Source organism: Ostrea edulis, chromosome 7 (genome assembly GCF_947568905.1).
Source record: "Ostrea edulis chromosome 7, xbOstEdul1.1, whole genome shotgun sequence".
Classification (NCBI taxonomy): Eukaryota; Metazoa; Mollusca; class Bivalvia; order Ostreida; family Ostreidae; genus Ostrea; species Ostrea edulis.
Window position 1 is genome coordinate 49,817,045 of NC_079170.1, and position 23,831 is coordinate 49,840,875.

Here is a 23,831-nt window from a genome sequence, read left to right on the forward strand (position 1 = left end):
AAAGGTTTTTTTTTTCTTCTCATGTAGAGGTTTTTGAATAAATTCTGCTTCATATGAATATGGAAACAGGTCAGCTAACAAAGGAACATTCAAATAATATGGTATACTATTTAATTTGTTCCCTTATTGAAAGTATTTGCACTTCAGCAGTTAGAGATAAAATAAGAGGTTAAGAGCTCTTCCTGCTTTCAACTTTCTCAGACACCAGCTTCTTCAAACAATGCATTTATGCCCAAAGGCGGATCCAACGCCGGCGACCCCACTCCTCGTTTATTGTATTTCCCCAGACTGTAACCCTCGGGTCTGAAAACTAATTGCACAATGGTATTTAATCAACTTCCGATATGTACTTTGTGCTTACTCACCCAACCCCCTTTCCAACTTTTAGCCCCCTCCTTTCCAACTTTTAGCCCCCTCCTTTCCAACTTTTAAAACTTTGTATCAGTCAAGCAGAGGTCTATATCAAAGGGGAGTCGAATTTTATTTTATGTGGTAATTCGAAAATACATGTAGAGTCCCATAGAATTTCGGTTCCCAAGACGGCATTTTAGCGTGTCATAAATTTAAGTAAGAAAGAATAATGTATTCACGTATCTACGATCAAAACGCTTTGATACTGGAGGATAGACATGTGAATATGATATTAATAAAATGGTCTGAAATTGGATTATAACAGGAATCCACCCTTAACGAGAAACCTTCAATACGCCCAATTCAAAACTGTTTGCAATGTTTATGTACACTGGGCTGTTGTAAAGGAATCGCCGGACGGATGATCCGCCATTTCCACATCTCTGGAATATTAAACAACAATCAATGATAGCAATTAACATTTACATATGTGTTATACTTTGTCATTACAAAATAAACGTTTGATGAAACGTCACCACCCACTAAACAACTCGCAATATATTGTTATATCACAAAAATAAAGGGTTTTATTACGAAGGCCCATATATTGATGATTATGATAAATAAGAAGTCTGTGTCGCTCTCACTGCATCTGAAACTTATATCACCCGAGTTCCTTCAATTTCCCAGGAACATCCTCATTGTTCACCTTTCATTTACATATCTAGGTTCCTTGCATGGTTCTAATACAAAATAAGGCGATTGTTTCAAACTATCTACGACAAAATAGTCATTGATATAAGCGTTTGATAGCGGACACGATTTTGACTTTTCAAGATGTATATCACCAGCGTCCTCTGCATCTGGGACTTTTCCATCTTGATGTAAATCATCAGAGAATCTCAGGACGCCATTTTGATTGTCTTCCATTTGGTGTGGGGGTTCCTCTGTGTCACCGATTTCGTGATATTCCGTTCCATGTGCCATCAATACTGTATGACCTATGATTGAAGATTGATTTGCCTGCTGCAACAAAAAGCAAGAAAAACTATTGAGCACTATTTCTTAATTAGGTAAACCGTAGTCAAAATCAAAACTATGTAAAGAACGGTAAAAAATTTGGTATGAAACACGTCTGAAAGCATTCGATCTTATGACAGGTTGCATTTGCAAATTTGATCCTTATTAAAGCCTATAAACTTAAGAAATTTAAAAGAGACTGATGAAACCCCGGTAACATCGTTTGTTTGTACATTGTAAGTAGCCTACCACAGTTGAACATACGCAGAACATGCTGTTGCATATCGAATCAGTGGAGAGACATAAACACTATATGCAGGTAATAGTGGAATATTGCTACATAAATAGGGAAAGCTGGCGATGGGAATCTGAAGTAATCTCGTTTGTTAAAAAGTTAAGTTATTTGTTTAATGTTAGCGTGTACGTTCAATTAAGTATCCAAATATGAAGACTGTAGTGTCTTTTGTTTAGAGTTCACTCGTTTATATCAAATCGATATAAGGAGAAATGTGAATATTGTTATTACATGTAGATAAAACTAGTTGATTTATCTAAATATAGTAGAATTGTAGATGGAACACCTACTGCGAATCAATAATTATTATAAAATTGGAACAAAACTAAGGGGATATGTCTTTTATGATATCAAATAATAAATATTGCATCCCAAGTACGTGTTGTATACTACTCCTATATCAATAAATTGTCACAGTAAAATACACAGGTCCTCGTACTACCATGTAAAACTTGTGCGATACCAATTTTGATGCACCAGATGCGCATTTCGACAAATAATGTCTCTTCAGTGATGCTCATGCCGAAATATTGGAAATCCGAAATAACAATAAACTTGCAAGAACTAAAAAGAAAAAACAGAGTGCCAAAGACCGGAATCAAATTCGTCTAAGGATCAGAGCTATACATGGGGGAGATGATCCTTAATTTTGAAATGAATTACAATTGCTAAATCAACCTTTAAGTTGATAAATCTTTTAACAAGATTCAGAGTTTTCCTCATCTGTTGTACTATACTTGATCTGATTCTTACTATAGACTGGTCCACCAGGGAGAAGTCATACGCTTCGTCATAATAACCTTCCCTTTTCCTTTTACAGCGGATGCACACGAGAATGAGAATGAGGATAGCAATTACTCCTGTTATCAGGAGGGGAATCGCCACTGCCAGGAATCCAACACTTTGCGGACTGTAGGTAGTAGTGATAGGAAGTGGCGTTGTTCTTGCTAGAAATCAGATAGAAAAGTTTCTCGGTACAGTAGCTAATTTATGGACTAGTACAACTTGCGTCATCGAAAATAATGTCACAGAATTGAAGGATGTTACAAATCTTGAAAGTTTTCTTGATTTGATTTAAAATTATCTTGAAATTTCAGGGTAATAATACGGCAAAACTTGCATCAAAATTAATTTTCATTCTAATAATTAATAAAGTATACAAAGATGAGTCGTCCATGGCACGGGGTTAGATAACCCGCTTTGAATCGGCAAATTCAACGTTGATGGTAACAATGTAGTCGTTGGGGCGGGAATATAATTTAAGCATTGACGCTTTCTATCTTACAAATGTAGTAAATTCGTTGTCACTACACACATTATATAAATTCTCTATTACTGAATTGGATTTATTGAACATCTGATGGAATTATAAAACATAAAAACATAGTTTGAGATACGTGATTCGTGACGCTTACTTCCATTGTTTGTCAATGTGTTGTTCGGTGTTCCGTTGAATTGTAGATTATCATCCCTGTTCATGTCCTTGGGTTTTTGTTCTGAAAAAAAAAGGGCATACATTTTTTATAGAGAGATACTATTATTTGATATTTTCCCCATGGATTTTATGGGAAGTGTCCGGACGTTCTCGCGGACTACTTCAGCATTGTGAGGTCACATCTGCCTACATAACTCGATATTGATGCCACATCTGTTAACAAATGATTATGAATGTAAACACTTTGTCCACACAGGTAAACGCGTAATCGGCTATTCGGTTGATATCGGACATCCGGTTCAATGATGTATGTTTGTGAAACATTGGGTAAGTTCATATGTGGTTTTTATTGATATAGACACATTCAGTGCAGCGGTAATTGTAATACTGAATAGGTATAGGATCATCCTTTCAACAGATAAAAGCGCACTTTGCACAAGCAAATCCCCTATAAGAGATTAGCAGCACCGAAAATACAAATTTCGTTATGTATTCTGTAAAAATGTACCAAACATGTGATACTAGAGCAATAAAGAATTGTATTGATTTAATAGGAGATATTCATTTGCATTTTTAGACTTAGAAAATCCTTTAGGAAATGATAGATTGAAATAAACTTGAGAATAGGAGGCTTTATTAAAAACATCAGGTGGGATAAAAGCATGTTATCGGCAATAAGGTAAATGTTATCGGAACATTCGGTTTTTCAGAATTTGCCATTGGAAATAAGGTTTCCATCGTATTTCAAAATACCTTGTACAGCATTAACGGAACACTAAATTGGTGTTTTAGTGATAGAAAATTCGTGAAACTCGTATTGTTCAATATCCGGTGAAGGGCTGCAAAATTTAGCCTACGCTCGGTGCTTACGACCTTAGAGCAGGGAGGGATATTTGTCGTGCCACACTTGCTGTGACACGGGACCTCGGTTTTTGCGATCTCCTCCGAAGGACCGCCCCATTTAGTCGGCTGTTACGACAAGGATTGATTTATTGTTGTTTAACGTCCCTCTCGAGAATATTTCACTTATATGGAGACGTCACCACTGCCGGTGAAGGGCAGCAAAATTTAGGCCTATGCTCGGCGCTTATGGCCTTTGAGCAAGGAGGGATGATTATCGTGCCACACCTGCTGTGACACGGAACCTCGGTTTTTGCGGTCTCATCCGAAGGACCACCCCATTTAGTCGCCTTTTACGACAAGCAAGGGGTACTGAGGATCTATTCTAATCCGGATTTAGAGGGGACACAGCCGCCGCCCCCCCCCCCCCCCTAAAATTTTCAAATTTAAGGTAAATCGCGGTATCTTCTTTCAGAAAATGTACTAAACCATAAAAGCAATAATTTTTTCCACTCCTGGAGAAATAAATGACAAAATCTTTTGATTTCTTGAATTACTTTATTGGGAGAACATAATCCCTCCCCCCCCCCCCCCCCCCCCCCCCCAAGGGTTATTTTATTAATTTCACCTTATTAAAATGATAGAAAATAGTACAAATGACTAAACAGGAGAAATATGTCAAGCCCCATAAAATCTGTAAAATCCAGGAGCTTTCGGGTGATTCGCCCCCTGGACCCCTACCAGGGCTTCGCCCTAGACCCACTGCCTCATAAAGTGGCGCCCCCCGTAACCGCAATTCCTGGACCCACCCCTGAGACCTATTCTAACTCGGATCCCCACGGGCAATTTGTATATATGTAATGAACAGTCAGACAAAATAGTAAGGTAGTACATGTAAGGTATGGGGCATTTTATACTAGGAAGAGGGAGCTTGGACTGATGTCAAGTTATAAAATGATCGAGTGAAAAAAACTTCTTTTTCTAGAAATGTGGATCTTTGAAAACATTTAAAAAATCTAATCCACTTCTTATCTGTATCTAATAACATCGTAGGGATGGTTATCGGTACAGTGTCCTACTATTCGAAATGGCATGTCGAGAAACTACAGTAGTAGCACGTAAAATCATCAATGGTGTCTGAAACAAAAATATAAAATTCGGATTCAATGAGTCATTAATGATTTAACACGTGAAAAATCAAGGCTATACAATGAGAAAACTGCATAAATTCGTAAACTTACCAGAGACACCCAAGCGATAATACATGTATAGTAACCTACTAAGAACTAAACATTGATGTACTACCTATCAAAGACCAATCCACCTCTTTTTTCGTTTGTATGGAATTTACTGTATAGAGGGGCTAGCCAGTCGAGTAGCGCAGCGACGAGACTGCCACGCCCCTCTGTACAATAAATTTAATACAAACGACAGAAAGCACTGTAAATGTCTTGTGTCATGAATATTCATAACATCAATGCACGCGATGTGACATCATAAATCTGGGGTTGATTAAAAGATTCGACATGGAGATAAGTGACACTGACTGTTTAGATTTTCAAAGTGGGTTGGATAACATTACGTTATCTCAAATATGTATCTATTTTGTATTACTTATAGGAGTTATGAGATTGATCACTGTTCGTTATCTTCACCTTGCATGTATGGTAATGGATAATGAAAAAAGCGGGGATGAGGGATTGGGCACAATAAGTATGTTGCAGACTTTAGCTACATACAACACGTGTTTTTTTTACAGTTGATAATCATTACCTTTGTTATACAGAAGCTATTGAAGTGTATGTGCATGACGGATTGAGAGACCCCCCCCCCCCCCCCCCCCCCCTTCGCCACAAATGTATAAGGCATTACTGCATGGCATACATGTATGTAGATGATGAGGTTCAAAACATTCAGACCCTGCACAGAACATAATGAAATCAGGAATAATTCGAGTAAAACTCCAGATTTTGGCACCCAAAATGGCTGAGGATTTTGGCTAATACGTCCCCCTTTTTCCGGAAATCCTGGATCCACTACTGTGTGTGTTAATTGAACGCATCAATTATGCTTATTTTATCGATGTGTTGCATTTCTATGTTTTCATCATTGATTAATGTTACTAAATTGTTGTATTCTAGCTATGTTCATAGTTTGAAAGTTGTAGTACGATTCCGTGGAAGTTATTGTACAGCTAAGCTCCGCCCCTGGAAGTTATTGTACAAATGTACGTTGGATTTCTGCCAAAGGGTTTCTGTCTGATTTAAAGTATGGCTAAGATCAAAGGGAAACGTACCGCACCATGACACAATACTAATACTCTTCCACTTTATTTTATTTCATGTACAATTCATTGAATGGTCAATACTGAGTAATTCGTGTGATTCTTACTATCCTCTACATTAACATCTACCTAATTACCGATAACCAAAACCGGAATTCCCGATAGCATTCAAAACAATCAACCGGATTTCCGAATTAAAATCTAAACTATTGCTTGTAAAAATGACAAAACCTGTTTCAACAGACACTGGCCACATGCTATATTGTTGATAGCAAGATAAATTGCGGGAAATGTCGGGTTGCATTTAAATACAATAAAAACTGTAAAACCCTTACTAAAATTGATAAATTCTACCCTTGTAAACTTCCTATTCTTCTACATCAGCACTATAGAATACATCAGCACATTTTTTCATGACTTTTAATATTTACGTTTCAACGTAAACCAGTTGTTATGTCCTAAAAGAACGTCAATCACAATGATTTTAAACAAATAAACTTACCAGTCAGAAACCACTTTCAACCGAATGTCCGATACCAACCGAATAGCCGATAACGCGATAACCCGGGTGTTGTCTCCTATCGAAAATGTAAACGAACGCATGCTTATAGAATTGCAATTGTATCTAATTTGAGACAAAAATTATGTATTGAAAAGGTTGACTAAACATCGGGAGAACGCTCGTCCTCGGTCGTTACGCGTAAGCAGATCCGCTTTACCGCGAAACGATCTTAAGCGGCATATTTCCCCGTAAATTATCTAAAAGCATACAACATATGGTTGTAAATCGTGAATGCATTCAAACAGTTTTTATGCAAGTACATTCTGAACATCATTAGAGACTGTTTAAAATATTGCTTTACCACATATACTGAAATAATTTACAGGATTGTTTATTGCGCTATATAACACATGCTGTATTATAATCTTTGTTTACATATCATGCGTGATGTGAAATCATATTTGAGTGAAAAGTGCTACCCACCTTTGACGAACGGCTGTGAAAGGCTTAAACTACTATAATCCGACCCCGACGTCTTATGGCTGGGACTTCGAAGTGCATATCCAATGTAGTCCTTTGAGCTCATCATCAACAGAACAGCTCCAGTGTTAAAGTATTATAAAAACAATAGCGTAACATGACTTGGTTATTGTGCGTATATTATGTGTTATTTTTGTATCTGAATCATATCGAACGGGACCACCTTTCCTGTCTCACATCGTTTACTTCCGGCTCAAAGTTAATACTAAAGAAACACTCTAGACTATCACACAAACATGTGTTATATCAGAAAATTCCACATGCTTATAACACATCAGTCTAGACTTAGTGAACCCAACTTCTCCGATTCAAAATATACAGCCTGATTTTATTATTATCATTTTCATACTCAGTTATATATTGTCACACCATCATGTTGTATAGACCAGTGGCATCAATTACGAATGCAGTTATTTAACATTTCATAAAATTACCACAATAATACATTTATGTACATTTCTAACAAAAGAAAATATATGAATACCAAAATGTAATTCACTGGATTTCATCAAATTGTAAGTAAACAGCGCTACACATTGTTACATGAAAAATATGGCGATACAATGTTCGTTATCTTCACTTTTTCATGTAACGGACAGTGATCAATCTCATAAATTCCAAATTTTAAATAAGATACATTGTATATGATATTTGTATATGTAAGAGACATTATTTGTCGAAATGCGCATCTGGTGCATGAAAATTGGTACCGTATAAGTTTTACATGTACATTGTTTATGTATTTCTCTATATTTTGTTCAGTTAACAAAGTTAAAGAAATGCAGAGTGAAAATAATTTCATAATAAAATTTTGATTCTTTATAAACCACTTTGCACAGATCTACATACAAATACGTATTCTTTACTTGGAATTTGCATTGAAGCATATTCACACTTTCCTTGCCTTGAGTCAATTATTACCTCACTCAGCCCTAAAATACTTCAGGAAAATGGCTAATAACATACATGTCAGGGGAAAAACCAATTTTATCCGGGTATTTATCCTCTCCTATTGCATAAACTTTATTTATACTCTTGGTAATTTCCACTGTGTCATAGTTATTTTCACTTCCCCTTTCGTCACTGTTTGTCCTGTTACCATAGTTACGTTTCAAATGGCTGTAATTGTAGTGTTGTTCTCCGGTGTCACTCAGTCTCTGACTATCTCCTGCTATACTGTTACGTGTCTCTTCGATGGCAACTGTGCAATAACCTGTGTACTCATCCTCGATATCAATAACAGATTGCCGGTTCTGTGTGTTAGATCGGCCTAATGACACTTTTGCCTATAAAACATGAATATGATACAATACAAATACCGGTATACTGTATAGACCTACATTTACGACGTGTTCGTGTGTTCTGATTTGAAATTCTTTATTGTCAGCTGTTTGTTTTAGCGTACATTACATGTTTTGACAAATGGAAGCATAGCGTTATTCTACAGTAGGGTAGTTTGCTTTAATTCAGATGCTATGCATAGAGATTACATTCTTACAACTTTGAAATGATATAAAAGATGGGGGCATGTTACCTGCCAAAAGCGTGATGTTTTGGAAACTATTGTACTCCAAAATGTAACGAAGAACAGTACAATCGAGATTAAAGCGAGCCCTATCAGCACCAACGACATTGTTATAATGATGGCACTGGGCTGGTTGTCCGGAGCATCCAGAAATGTCATACCTGTAAGAGAGGATGGTACACTTCAAACCTGATAGGATGCATGTATTAAGTGATTTTGAATGTTCATTAATGTGATATTCAAAGTAGGATAATATTTAAACAAACGTGGGTTTGTTATAAGAATAGGTAAATATATGCTACTACCAGAAGCCCAAATTCTTTTTCATTGGAACAATGAAATGATCGACAGATAGACATTGGTATAGATACATCTTAACAATTGAGAATTGGTAATTATATATATATATATAAAGCACAGAAAATTTCACTTTATTTGGATACCCACTTCCGCCCCTACCCGGGGTTGAACTCACGACCTGCGGAATCAAATCTCCTAGCAGCGTGTAACCATCGCGCTAGACCGCTCGACCATCTAGACAAGGCATTAAAACTTGCTTTCGCAATGATCGGTAAAAGTATAGGTAAAAAATAAAAAAGATACACGAAGACGTTTAGTAAAGCTTTAGCGCTTTCATTTCAAATCTTCAGAAGCTTTTATATACAATGTATATATATATATATATATATATATATATATATATATATATATATACATATATATATATATATATATATATATATATATATATATATATATATATATAATCAGATAATGAATTGTTCTGTTCATCAGTTTGTTGTTTTTACATTTTATGAACAATATGGGATACATACACATGCCATGCATTATCTAATGTTTATACATACACATGCCATGCATTATCTAATGTCTATACATACACATGCCATGCATTATCTAATGTTTATACATATACATGCCATGCGTTATCTAATGTTTATACATATACATGCCATTCATTATCTAATAATGTTGTACCTGTAATGTTAACATGAGATAGATTTTTGTCAGTCCTCACCGAGTCCGTTGCATTCATTCGTGTATAAGAATGAGAATTCTTCCTCCAGTTATGCACAATGTACTCTAAAAGTAACAATGCCAACGTTGATAATGTCCATCAATTAAAATTTTCGAATTCATCGGAAAAAGAGAACGTGATATATGTACCCATTTCAAATCAATAAGGAGTACGTAGGTAATTTTTATAATATCAACGATTTGAATTACAATTTATTAATGAGAAATAACATGTTTATAACAGCCATGTTAAGATGTCGGAGGCTTGCATGTTATTTTCTTTTCTCTGTTTATCTCCTTTCCCAGTGACTGTAGAACTCTTTCTCATCACTTTAAATCATGCATGCGAATCGATCGTGCTGAAACACGTTTTGAGTTTTCATCCCGAGTTATCCCTTTGAAATCACTTGGGTTTTTTTCTGAAAGGTGCACAGCGTAAATTAAGTTCAATACACAAACCTTTCGCAGGAGAGGCCAATATTTTACTAATATGGTCCACTCCGCTCTTGTTTAGACCTGGTCCATGTTGTATACCTCCCAAGAAATGACCCACAAAATCCCCCATGGTCTTCTTAAGCCGTCAGTATTACTTCTGCATGTACTGTGTCAAGAGAGATACTTAAGGTATGCTTCAAGTGTTTATGATTTAGAGAACAAGAATGTCATAAATACACTGGAGATATTATAAACAAGCATGCAACGTACCACACATATTTAGAAATTAGGAATGCTATTGCTATGATGTCATGGGAAAATTAACGACATTGCCTTTCCCATAGTGCACTCGAGAAAATATGTTACTCCGTGAAGATATATATATATATATATATATATATATATATATATATATAATAAAAATCAAGAAACACAAAACTCGAATAACATTTAATGTTAACGCATTTAATGTAACTCTTGCCTAGATGGTCGAGCGGTCTAGCGCGCTGGTTACATTCTGCTAGGAGATTTGGTTCCGCAGGACGTGAGTTCAACCCCGGGTAGGGGCGGAAGTGGGTATCCAAATAATGTGAGATTTTCTGTGCTTTATATATATATATATATATATATATATATATACATGTATATATATATATATATATATATAATCCAAATAAAAAGAGTTGATATCACACAGTCAAAATAATTCAATAAAAAAGCTGGAAAATATGCAGTTCCAAAATATATTTAAATCACTAGCGCTTTCTGGATTTTAACATCCATCCTCAGGTGAATACAAAAATTGAAAACCTCTGATTTAAATATATTTTGGAACTGCATATTTTCCTGCTTTTTTATTGAATTATATAAATATATATATATATATATATATAATGCATTTCGTAAAACAAACGTCTTTGGAGTCATAGGGAATTTTGTAGGATCATATACATTTTATTAGTATGGAAAACGTTTTGGAGTTTCGGTGTTTTACATAAAATCTAACACAATAATTGTTTTCTCCTATTTTTGTGTTGCATGTAATTATTCCGTGTGCATGGTTGCACTAGATATAACGTATTTCCCATTTCAGACGATTTACATTTGTTCATGTCCTTTGTTTTGAAATTCACTTCACAGTTATTAGTATAATATTGCCTTTTATAATGATCATTGCAAAACGAAATAATATACGGTGGAGTTTAAGGTAGTGATACGATTTTTTCATCATGAACATTGTCTTCAGAATAAAAGAAAAATTGCTAAACTTTACACATGCACGTCCATACATTAGGTAATGAAGAAATAAATAATAATATTCAAGATCCAATAACAGTTTGTTACCGTATTTCATTCTTCGCTTAGAAATCTAACCTTGATGATGCGGTTATTGTATGTTCGTAATGGAGTTATGTCGCCTACCTCGTAACAACAATAGGATATTAAAGTATTTGTTCATACTCATCATGCCCTATAAACAGATAAGCAATATTCAATGTTTTAAAACTGTAGTTTCATCTCGCTTGAAGAAAAGGCTCATGTGAGTTTTACTGACGTCGTTTGTTAGGTTGTGCTTTGGTGTTTGTTTGTCTCGTTGATTTCACAACGATCTACCTCTTAGACTTTTTCTCCGGAACAATGACGCAATGTCAACCACGCTTGGCACAAAACATCCTTAGATAAGTTTCATGTCCCAATTAAAAAGTGATTATATAACACTGGATTATGGCACAGGGGTTGTCAGTTATATACCACAAAACATCCTTAGATAAGTTTCATGTCCCAATTAAAAAGTGATTATATAACACTGGATTATGACACATGGCCTTTAATGGTTTGTCAGTTATACACTTAATTCTCTATGACTAATATGTAAGTGGTTAGCGATAACACTGAAAACATTTTTGAAATATTAGGAACATCAAGACTGAGATTCGGTAAAACGTACATGTAATGCATGTAGCGTAAATTTTAAAAAAAGAAAATAAGGTTGGATAAATCAGACTTTAAACATAAAACTTTAGAAAAGAAAGCTTATTTCGTGATGGGAGAAATGCTGGATTAATGTTTGGACTGGGTGAATTTGAAATATTAAACTTTGACATACAACATGGAGCCCAACCTACCTCATCGATCATCCCTATTTATTTCATTACAAGATGGAAGAAAGGAAATATACATCTTTAACATTAATCTAATTGCATATGTCAAATGTCCACATAATTATAATATTTTTCTTAATATTACTTTGGCTACAAACGAAGAAATAGTTAATTGAAATGAATGCTAGTCACTTTGTTAATTAGTTTCCACTGGTTTTGCAGTTATTAAGAATAGATTTTCTGGTATGTTCATACAACATGTCACTGCAATGACGGTAATGATTTCATGTAAATGAAATGTAAGCTTAATACTTTCCCCTTAGGTTTTCAGGAATTTTATCTTGTTTTCTTTACGATATGCAAATACAAGTTTGTTCCTATATCCTCCATTCGATTAATGTTTGGAACTTGCCATCATCACACCTCTCTTGTATCTCATGGTAACAGGGTTAAAAAAGAAAGTAGCGATGATCCAAGAAATAATTAAATACTTTGAGAATATGGAAAATCTTTTGTGAATTCCCTGCCCGAGAAAATGAGCACATGGCACAGGGCGGCAAATAAAGTGATCGTCACTTCTTTATCACTGTTCGATTTCTTCACTTTGTCAGTTGTCAGTTTATTCTTGTCAACCCTGATTTAATTAAAGTAGTTTACATCTTCGTTAGTCTTCACTTCACAAAACATAATTTATTTGACTTTCATTTAGTCAAATAATTCATGAAATATAATCCCATGTTTCAGTTGTCAACCTAGTCTAAATCTCTAAACGCTGTTGTTAATGTAAAACTTATACGGTACCAATTTTGATGCACCAGATGCGCATTTCGACAAATAATGTCTCTTCAGTGATGCTCAACCGAAATGTTTGAAATCCGAAATTAACTATGAAGTTTTAGAGCTAAATATAGCCAAAAACAGCGTGCCAAAAAAGTGGAGCCAAATTCATATTATTTTGTCATTTACATATTATAGGTCAATCAGAAAGCAGTACTGTATTATTGGAAGTCTCGATGCGAGCATACGTTTTGCTTTACAGTTGTTGTTGTTTTGTTTGTTTGTTTTTTGTTGTTGTTTTTTCTTTGTTTTTTGGGGTTTTTTTTGTTTTTTGTTCTTCAAAATTTAATGATATTTCTGAATAATAGTTGCATTTGATCTGGTGAAAGTTGCATTATTGCCAGTTCATGAAAAATTAATGCGAGGTTGGTAAATTGATATAAAATGTTCATAATCATTGAATTTCATGAATGAAAATATAGGTCATCTTCTAAAGTTTAGTTTTAAATAAAGGTTCTATCTTTCAATACGATCAGATATATGTCAAATTGATACATGGTTTATGTTCTTAGCTATTACGATTTTGTCGATCTCATTTCTGGTCATAAATTATCATTTCTTTTTCATAATCAAAATAAATGACATATTTTAGAAACAAACACATCTGCATTGACCGATTTCATTTTCTTTGTTAACCAAATATGGGAACGTGATACTGGAAAAAGTGAACGGAATGTCAGACACTACTCGCTGGATGGTTACAGGTACAGGTAACTAATAGGGTTTTTGTTACAGAATTCCATCAAAGCTTTACACATGAATGCCTAGATATATGAACAACTGAGGATAATGAACAGAGATCAATCTCACAACTCCTATAATGAATACATTGGACCAGGGCGAACACGGACCTCTGGGACGTATCAGCGGTGTAATCTGCAGGTGTCTAGAAGGAGTAAGCACCACATCCGAATTGAGCCTTATATCTTGATCAGGTAAACGGAGTAATTCGTGGTCAAAATAAGTGTGCCAAGAACGGCCTAACAATGGTGTAATGTAACACTAGGTGAAGGGGGAAGCTAAGTAAACCTCAATGAATAGAGATAAGTAAATACATACCACCAATTATGAAAATTCATGAAACCTTTCACTATGAAATATTTACATTTTTAATGTTCTCTGCAAATTGTACGTAATGATAGCGATTTCCTCGTGAATGCGTTGTACATGTAGTTTTAAACAATGCGCGTATGAATACAGATCAATATAGTACGCTTATTTTAATGGTTGAGAATCCCGACAGAAATGAAAAGGAGAATGTGAATTTAAACAAAAAAATTATCCCGATTTGAAAATACATTATTGCCCGAGTTGTGATATTTCACATCAGCGTACTTCATGAAACGCTTTAGATATTTATTTCTTAAGTAAAACGACGTACTTGACGATGATTATATGTGTATCTATGTATGTTGTAGGTTTGATACCTTTCTTGAGTCCTCTATTAAGTGCTAAAATGTATGCCAGCGGAAATGATTAATAAATGGTCGCATATGAAGGTGTAGTGGGGCCGCATCCGTTTCCTCCAAGCACATCCTCATTCAGGGAATTACAAACAATGAAAAGGTGAATATAACGAACAGTGATCAATCTCCTACCTCATATAAAGAATATAAAATTAAGAGTGGGGCAAAATGGGACCCCTGGGAATACCAGAGGCGGTATATCAAGTGCCTAGGAGGAGTACGCATCCCCTGTCAATCAGTCCCATCCGCCGTCAGCCCTATAGCGGAGTAATCCTTAGTCAATGCAATGTGTAAAGAACGGCCTAACAATTGGTATGAACCACATCAGACAGCGTTTGACTCAATGCCAGGTTGTAAATTATATCTTTATAACGACCACAGAATTTGCGAAATGCGGCTGTACAAATATACAGAACAAGTGCATCATATAAATGTGTTATTATGCATATTAAACAGTTTTAGAGTGATTCTATGAATCATTGCAAACTAGAACTGGTGTTTCACTACTTAACGGATGTCACCGCAACCAACACTGTTTATTTAATGTGTCATAATATAAATATCATAAGCATGCTGCCAGTCGCGACACCCAATAACTAGTAATTAAAGCGCTCGCTTCGCTCGCCTGATTTCGACTACGGCATTGCGTCAAACTTAAACGTTTGACAACATAATAATTAGTTTTTATATAGCGCTTTTTCCAGGGTATGCTGCTTAAAGCGCTTTACAATGCATTATTACCTCGGCAGACCTTATATCCATCTAGAACTTTCTCAGCCTCCTAGGAAGCATGCAGTGCAAGTTGCCATTACAAGCGCTAGAGCACTAACATTCTAACAATACCTTTCACTGTCTATAGCCAGGTACCCCTTTTACACTTGGGTGTGGACTGTTCCTTCGCCGAGCAACCCGACATTACAAGTGAAAGCCATGGGTTTTCACGGGTCCCATGCCCCGGTGTTGTAGCATATACTCTCTCTCGTGTAGAATTTTCCATAAGAAAAAAAAGGGCCCAGGTAAAGTCCCCCCCCAAAAAAACCCGTCTCAGTATATTATTTTTCCCTATGAACAAAGTCAGTATAGAGATCCCCAATGGGCGGAAAAATCACCCCGATGTAGAATTTTCCTTTTTTTGTGTTCGGATTGTTTTAACCAGAATCTTCATTTATACCTACTGGTCGTGGTAGCTCGGGGATAGAGCGTTCAATTCGCAACCGGGGGGGGGGGGGGGGGGGGGGGGGGGGGGGGGGGGGTTCGTGAGTTTTGAGCCATGGCTGCGTCAAACCTAAGACGTTAAAATAGGTAGTGATTGCTTCTTCGCCAAACGCTCGGCATTTAGACGGGAGAATCACGGGGTCTATCGGATGTGACCTTAATAACCGAAGGTTCGGTGTCGCGGCAGGCGTTGGCACGTTAAAGAATCCTCACTGCTACGACCCTGAGCGCTACGCTTATCTCTGAATTTGTGGAACTTCACCTACAGCTGGTGACGTCTAAATATGAGTGAAAAATCCTCGATGGGACGCAAAACAAACAATCAATCAATAAATTATACCTTACCTGTTCTTTCATTTAGCGTAAGCATCATTCGATAACACAAATTAGTTTGTGGTGACACATGCAAGACTCGTGTAAAGAAATATTAAAAACTTGTACAAAAGCCTTCAATGCGTCACTATATGTACATTTACAGGACATGAATTTCAAGATTTACAAAAAAGTATGTTAAAGAAATCGGTAAAGCATTTTGTATAGGTTTTACTATTCCTAAAAGACATATTCTTGAATCACAGAATTTTCCTATACATGTATAACTACCCTCATTTTTGCATTTTCCCCAAAATACACACACTAATTATCTACATTGAAATGTAAAATTGGAATACACCCAAAATATCCGTATACTTTTTGTGTTCGGTTTTCTGTTGACAATACATGTATGTGTGATTTTGACTATTATCAAGGGTGGAAAACTGTCAAATGCTTCCTAGGCCTCAACAAAAAGATTGACGGCTTACAAAACCTTGCAGGAAACGATTGCAGTGGTGACACCCCGCTCCAAACGTTTGTCTCGGTATCAAAGAATCTAGAACCACTGTCTGAAACCCTACAACCACAAGCTCACCATCTACCAGATGATTTTATAATACCCTTGAAATCTGTTTGCAAAAAACTACGAAACATAAACCCTAAAAAAGCTACTGGACCTGATAATCTACCAAACTGGATCCTAAAAGAACTGTCGGATATCATCGCTGAACCAATATGTGCCATCTTTAACAGTTCGCTGAGGGAGGGTAGTGTTCCACAGGTTGGGAAAAGGCTGACATTGTCCCAGTTCCAAAAGCTATTCCAGTAAACAATCAAAAAAAAAAGAAGAAAGATTTGCGTCCAATGTTGTTAACACCCGTGTTAGCCAAACTCTTAGACAGTTATCCTGTACAACACCTGAGGAAAGTATGTCCAAGGATTGACACCAGTAAATGTGGTGCAATACAGGGTAGTTCAGCAACACATGCTCTCTTGAAAATCCTCCAACCAATCTACAAGGAGTTAGATGACAGCAAATACTTTGCAATACTCCTTCTAGTTGATTTCAGCAAAGCGTTTGATCATATTCACCATGGAAAACTGCTGGAAAAATTACAAAATAGTAATGCTGATCCTGTAATGATTCAATGGTTTCAAAGTTTTGTAACAAATCATGTGCAGCGAGTAAAGATTGGAAATGAAAAATCGGATTGGGCAACCGTCAATGGAGGTGTACCACAGGGAACCATCAGCAGGCCAGATCTAATCATCCATATGGTGGCGGATCCCCAAACGGATATACCAAATGTTAAATTTGTGGACAAAACCACCTTCTTTGAAATTTTACGAAAAAGTGAAAATTCTCAGATGACATCCTCCATCAAATCAATCATGGAATGGTCTGCTGTAAACCAACTGGGCATAAATGCAACCAAAACCAAAGAAATCATCGTATCTTTTGCCAAAGACCCTGAAGTGGAAAATCTTTCTATGAATGGAACAGAAATAGAATGAGTGTCTGAGAGTAAATTACTTGGTGTTATTATTAGTGAAGATCTCAAATGGGGTCAACATGTGAATTATGTAACGGAAAAGGCATCGAAACGCTTACTTTACCTACATGCACGTCAACCCAAATATTCAGGTGTATCTGAGAGTGACCTTATAAAGGTTTACAAATCACTCATAAGATCAATTTGTGAATATGCGTGCCCGGTGTGGTCAACAGATTATTAATGATAAATTTCCTTTGAAAACACCTTTGCCCGTATAAATCTATGTTTTAAGCATTTTTTCATGTATTTGTCTGTTTTAACTTTGATTAGTGTATTCTGAGTATACCATGTACATGTACTCTCAACTATTTGGTTGCAAAAAATAAATAAATAAAAAAAAATTTACAAAACATTTTTTTGTGTGTGCATACATTCATGTAATTTTGGGTATCTTCTCTCTTTCCGGTGAAAATTGCTATTACAACGTACCTTTAAACCGAAAGAAGTGAGAAGGCTAACATAGACTGTCTGCTGTCCAATCTTTGTGAATTTATTAAAACGATGACACTGAATAAACTTGAATGAAATTTATATACAAATATCTATGTTCTTTCAAAAATATAATTTTGAAAACCCTACTTTAATTTGATTGTCAGTATAAGAAAATGAACTTTTAAATATTAATTGGTATAATGCAGTTTAGTCTGTCTAGGCATGGAATTAACAATATTCTTAAACATGTATCCTTTTTTGTACAGGTTAAGTGTTGGAGTATCCATGTTGCACCGGTTAACTTTCAATTTGATTAGCAATACCTTAAATTTAGTTTTATGAAATATATTTGTTACTATTGGACTTAAATGGAGTAGCATCATATATTAAGCCCAGTTCTTCTGATAAATGAGTTCCTTGAGGATCCGGGTTAGAATAGGTTCTCAGTACCTCTTGTCGTAAAAGGCGACTAAATGGGGCTTCAAAACCAAGGTCCCGTGTCACAGCAGGTGTGGCACGATAATGATCCCTCCCTGCTCAAAGGCCGTAAGTGCCGAGCATAGGGCTAAATGTTGCAGCCCTTCACCGGTATTGGTGAAGTTTCCATATGAGTGAAATATTCTCGAGAGAGACGTTAAACAATATTCAATCAATCTGAAAATGAAACAGGTTTAGTGTAATGTACACAGATACATGTAGAAGTACAATAAAGGCCACAGGAAAAAGGGAAGAAAGAGGTCTGCTGTTATTTGGGGGAAACTTATATAGAGGCGAAGCAGCGAAAGTCAAAGAGACATCAAAAGTCGGACAAAATTATTTGTGTATCTTGAAATGAAGTTATACCAACCTCTTATTTCCATTGGATAACTTCGATGTTATAAGAGTCACCAAGACTTTTAGAGTCACCTCTACATTTCAAAGATCCGGCGAAAAGTTGACCGCGTAAATTATTCAATGTCACCAGAGGGACCACAAAAAGGAAAGGTACGTATTTATATTTTAGTACATGTAATTGTTTCACACCTCAAACAAAAAGAAAAAGGGGGGCCTCCGTGGCCGAGTGCTTAGAACATCGTGCTCAAAATCACACGGCCTCTCACCTCTGTCGGCGCGGGTTCGAATCCCGCTCGCGCCGGTAAGTGAGAAAGTTTCCCAGTTTACTTTCGGAACGTCGGTGGTCTCTTCCCAGGTACATTGGATCTGGGTTCTCTCTTCCACCAATAAAGACTGGACGCCACCAGGTAACTGAAAAATTGTTGAGTGTGGAGGAAAACATCAATCTTACAACAAAAATTTGCGTGTACCAAATAACTTGGTACACCCGAAGTCCAAGCTTTATGGTTGGGCAATTATACTTATCAAACCAATAATTATCAATGATTGGTAACGATCAAGAAAGGGCATTGCGCTTTTTGAATACGGTGTTTCAGTTACCAGAATTGGTAGTGAATCTTAAAAAACGCAAAAAAAAAATTTGGGTGGCTTGGGCTACTTAACAGAAACAAGAGATTAGACTCTCTCTCTCTCTCTCTCATATATATATATCTGTTATACCCCATCACTACACTTCATGGAAATAGATATTGAATATGATGTGTACCCATGATGTGTACTTACCATCGTGGGAATCGGGGTTAGAATAGATCCTCAGTACCCCTTGCTTGTCGGAAGAGGCGACTAAATTGGGCGCTCCTTGGGATGAGTCCGTAAAAACCAAGGTCCCGTGTCACAGTAGGTGTAGCACGATAAAGATCCCTCCCTGCTCAATGTCCATAAGCACCGAGCATAGGCCTAAATTGTCCAGCCCTTCACCGGCGGTGGTGATATCCATATGAGTACAAGATTCTCGAGAGGGACGTTATTTACAATATTCAATCAATCAATTACCATCTTGTGTTCGGTCAGAAAGCGATACATCCAACAATCTATCATTTCAAACAAATTTACAAGACACAGGGACATTTTTATCTCACTCTATCAGCATATGTTATATGTTTTTGCTGGTCACCAAGATAGTCTGTTTTCAAGATTATTTTCAGAAATGATATATAGGAAACACGTGGAAGTATTTTCTATCATACCCGAAAATGTCCAAAAGAATAGTTTTAGTAAATCCATTTGAAAAGACAAGGCAGACGCTCTTGAATTATGGATGAAGATATATTGAATGTGCACAAAAACCCTAATAATACTTGAATACTACTCACTGTACACCCTCACCTGGCTATTGAATACAGGTAAACTCCCCTTGAGGGCACAGATTATCAAACCCAGCCAATCCGGAGTTCAGCTTGTGTTCATGCCTGTGGCATTTAACTGACTGAATAAATCATAGTAAAGTTCATATCAATGCAGTTTGTTTACATATAATAGGAATGGCGTGCACGAGTTTGGTCAATGGCCTTATACCACTTACCTTGAAAGACACTGACATGAAAGAAGGGGGGGGGGGGGGTAATGTTCCAGTAATTAAAGTCTTGAAAATCTGCAGAATTTGTCGAGAAATATTTCAAATAAAAATGTACGAAAATTGTGAAATTTCACAAAGATAGCTCTCCTATAGTCTTCCAGAAGAAATGGCTTAAAAAGGAAAATTATTACAGTATGACCAGGAGGCTGTAGAGGCAATAAAAGGGGTGAACACTCTATCAGGACTTCCGAAAAAGTTACGATGTCCCTAAATCTACCATATCCGACAAATTAACAGGGAGGAGTGACCTTGAAAAAACAATAGGACGACAACCAGTTCTACCTAAATTTGTTGGAGAGAGAGTTGTGCACAATGTCCTGGAGGCATCGAAAAGAGGAATGGGGATTTCCCGGAGGCAACTCCTTGCCAGGACTGGAATTCTTTGCAAACGCATGAAAGTTGCAGCATTTAGAAATGGGGCTCCGGTCATGGATTGAAAAAGTGGCATTCAGAACTTTCACTTGGAAAGCCAGAAAAACTTGGCATTTTTAGCCCGCATGCTGAGCCCAACTATAGTAAATAAATACATGGCGGTTCTAGGGAAAATAATCGGCAACCTGAATTTGAAAGATAAGCCTCATTGTATCTGAAACTGTGATGAAACTGGTAAGCAGTTCCAGCACACACCTGCCAAATTAATTGCTGAAAAGGGGTCTCGAAACGTTTTCAGCAGGGTTACGGAGAACAGGGCCAACATTACCATCACGGTCTGTGTCAACGGAGCTGGGCAAAAGATGGTTCCACTGATTATCATGAAGGGGAAAACGTCGGCATTTTTGCATGGTTTAAAAGTTAAGAGATGCACCAATCGGAATCATTTTCGCCTACCAAGAAAACGGTTGGATGAATGAGAAGCTCGGTGAACGATGGTTCAGGGATGTTTTTATAAAACAATGTGGTCCAGAGCGCCCTCAACTATTAATTCTCGACGTGCATTCTTCTTATGAAACACTGGGTCTTTTAGAGTTGGCAATGGCTGAACAAAGACACATCGTATGTCTGTCCCAGCATACAACTCACATTTTACAACCACTGGATCGTTCAGCATTTGGACCCTTTAATAAGGCATACAATGCAGCTTGTTCAGAATTTCTATCCGAGTCCCAGTATCATGTTGTAAACAAAAGCAGTTTTCTTTCTCTGTTCAAAAAGGCGTTTGACGAAGATATGATGCAAGAGAACATTCACAATGGGTTAAAAGTATGTGGGATTGTTCCTTTTTTATCCAGACGCAATCACCCTGAAACTTACCATCCTTCGGTTCTATCTGATATTCCAACTTCAGCACTGCCAAAATCGCCAACGTCTCAAGTTCCCTCCCATTCTCCTAGGCAGTCAGCGTCCGTATAGAGTCTCCCCTCGGTGGATAAAGAACCACCTCTGGGACCCCATACAACATTACTATGTCTTTAGCTACTGACAACCTTGAGCAGGACCACGCTTCGAAGCGCACAGGAAAAATTCATAGCTTCACTGACACCTGTACAGTCACTTCTACAACAACTCCTACTTAGAGAGCTAATTCTGAATCAACCTCTGAAACCCAGGATCATGCGGAATCATCGATTCCATTTGAGTTTCAGTGTATCGATGAAATGTTTGTTCTTGACGATCCTAAACTATTGCTCTCCCGGATCACTTCTGGTCAACGCAAAAATTATCAGTGATTGTACACCCGCGACAATTAGTGCTTCTGGAGACAGTCTTCAAGCACCCAACAAGACCAACGTCCAAAGCGGTTGATTCAGTATGGGATAGTGCAGTTAAAAACATATTTCTAACCCCCCACCCCACCCTGTCACTCGAAGGGTTCTGACGGAGCGAGGAAATGTAAAGCTATGACGAGCCATCGCATATTAACATCGGATGGTATTATCTCAGAGAAAAAAGTTAAACGAACTGAAGAAGCTGCTTAAAGAACGAAAAAATAACAAGATGAAAAAATAATAGTTTTGCTAAAAAGACTGGTGTAACATAGTGTAAAAATGAATTAAATATATATCACTTTCTATTTACTTTACTATTTCGATTTGTAACATTTTTAAAAAAAAAAAAAATCTATTTGTTTGATCTAAAGTATTAGGTGTAATTTGATTTCACTATTTATGATGATTTGTCAAAAAATAATCACTAAGAAAAATATTGCATTTTAAATATCATTCTACATAGTAAGAAAGGAAGAAAGAATGACAAATTATTATTATACGTAGCATATTTTGGTAATTTCATAAGATTTACACACACAATGAAAACATGAACTTATTTGGTACTTTGTAAAATGACACTAATTTGTCAATATCGCGTATGAAATGTAGAATATTGACTTTGAAATATTCACTGTACACGTCCGACTTTACCTTGTTATACCATACCGTGTTTCGTTTTGATCTGTAGTGTAATTTAGCTATAAACCAAATGGGATCCAATGATATTAAGTAGCTTAAAATAACATTCGTTGTCATCGATTCATTTTTATTGTCTAAATATAGCCTAGAGAGAAGTGGTTGCGATTCTAGCGGCGGACTCCGAAAAACTGTCCGACTTTCGCTGTTTCGCTCCTACAGGGGCGCTTTTTTCCTAGAGGGAAAAATGGACACTGGTTAATTCTTCACAGGGGAAAACTCTATGTTGGGCTCATTTTTCTTGAGGTAACTCGAACCTGTGTCCGTTTTCCCAGGGAGAAATTCTACACGGGGAAGGAGGTGTCTATACTACAGCACTTGTAAGCATAGACATGCATGTAATAAAGATGCATAGGTAAAAAAATGATACGCATGTTGGTAATGTCTATGAAAATCATTCTTCAGTTTATTTGTTTGTTTAACGTTCCTTAAAGAAAATTTCATTCACATTGAGACGTCACCCTCTGTTGGGGAAACACCAAAACTTTTGACCCAGGCTTAGCGATCAAGCTTGTACATGTAGCAGTGAAGGTTCTTTAACATACCAATGTCCGCCGCGACACGGGACCTCTGTTTTTAAGGTCATATCCGAAAGACCTCTAAATACCTAGCATTTGTCCTAGGAGCAATCGCTATTTATGTTTACGTCTAAGGTTTGACACACCCGTGGCACGAGCGGGACTTGAATGCACAATCTCCCGGTCTCGAGACGAACGCTCTAACCACTAAGCTACCGCGACTGGAGTAAAAACTTCTCGATTGGGATGACAA

At 36.7% G+C, this 23,831-nt stretch overlaps 2 protein-coding genes across 7 annotated transcripts; one reads left to right on the plus strand and one right to left on the minus strand.

The window, feature by feature from the left end:
* Window positions 1-94: 94 nt before the first annotated feature.
* Window positions 95-10,500, minus strand: LOC125655264 (uncharacterized). 6 transcript variants are annotated; one of them, XM_048885504.2, is made up of 7 exons: window positions 10,290-10,500; window positions 9,792-9,896; window positions 8,802-8,953; window positions 7,211-8,553; window positions 3,082-3,162; window positions 2,420-2,613; window positions 95-1,377 (listed from the first exon to the last, which is right to left on the minus strand). In XM_048885504.2, exons 4-7 carry the CDS (start codon window positions 7,314-7,316, stop codon window positions 1,057-1,059), a joined length of 702 nt encoding a protein of 233 aa, XP_048741461.2. In that variant the 5' UTR covers window positions 7,317-8,553; window positions 8,802-8,953; window positions 9,792-9,896; window positions 10,290-10,500; the 3' UTR covers window positions 95-1,056. The 6 variants fall into 6 exon arrangements, with proteins under 6 accessions (XP_048741461.2, XP_056000607.1, XP_056000609.1 ...); XM_056144632.1 differs by having other exon boundaries at window positions 9,832-9,896; window positions 10,290-10,426; XM_056144634.1 differs by lacking the exon at window positions 8,802-8,953 and having other exon boundaries at window positions 10,290-10,442.
* Window positions 10,501-17,064: 6,564 nt separating this feature from the next.
* Window positions 17,065-17,715, plus strand: LOC130048706 (uncharacterized). The gene has a single exon (XM_056145739.1). The coding sequence runs from the start codon at window positions 17,065-17,067 to the stop codon at window positions 17,713-17,715; it is 651 nt and encodes a 216-aa protein (XP_056001714.1).
* The last annotated feature ends 6,116 nt before the right edge of the window (window positions 17,716-23,831 follow it).

Excerpts from the sequence above, each read along its gene's own strand:
- LOC125655264 (XM_056144631.1), bottom strand. The coding sequence starts at position 10,395 with ATGGGGGATTTTGTGGGTCATTTCTTGGGAGGTATACAACATGGACCA. Across the intron at positions 9,897-10,289 it reads ATTGGCCTCTCCTGCGAAAG|AGTACATTGTGCATAACTGG; the intron begins GTTTGTGTATTG and ends TGTTACTTTTAG. Across the intron at positions 8,554-8,801 it reads AAACATCACGCTTTTGGCAG|GCAAAAGTGTCATTAGGCCG; the intron begins GTAACATGCCCC and ends CATGTTTTATAG.
- LOC130048706 (XM_056145739.1), top strand. The coding sequence starts at position 17,065 with ATGTTGTTAACACCCGTGTTAGCCAAACTCTTAGACAGTTATCCTGTA.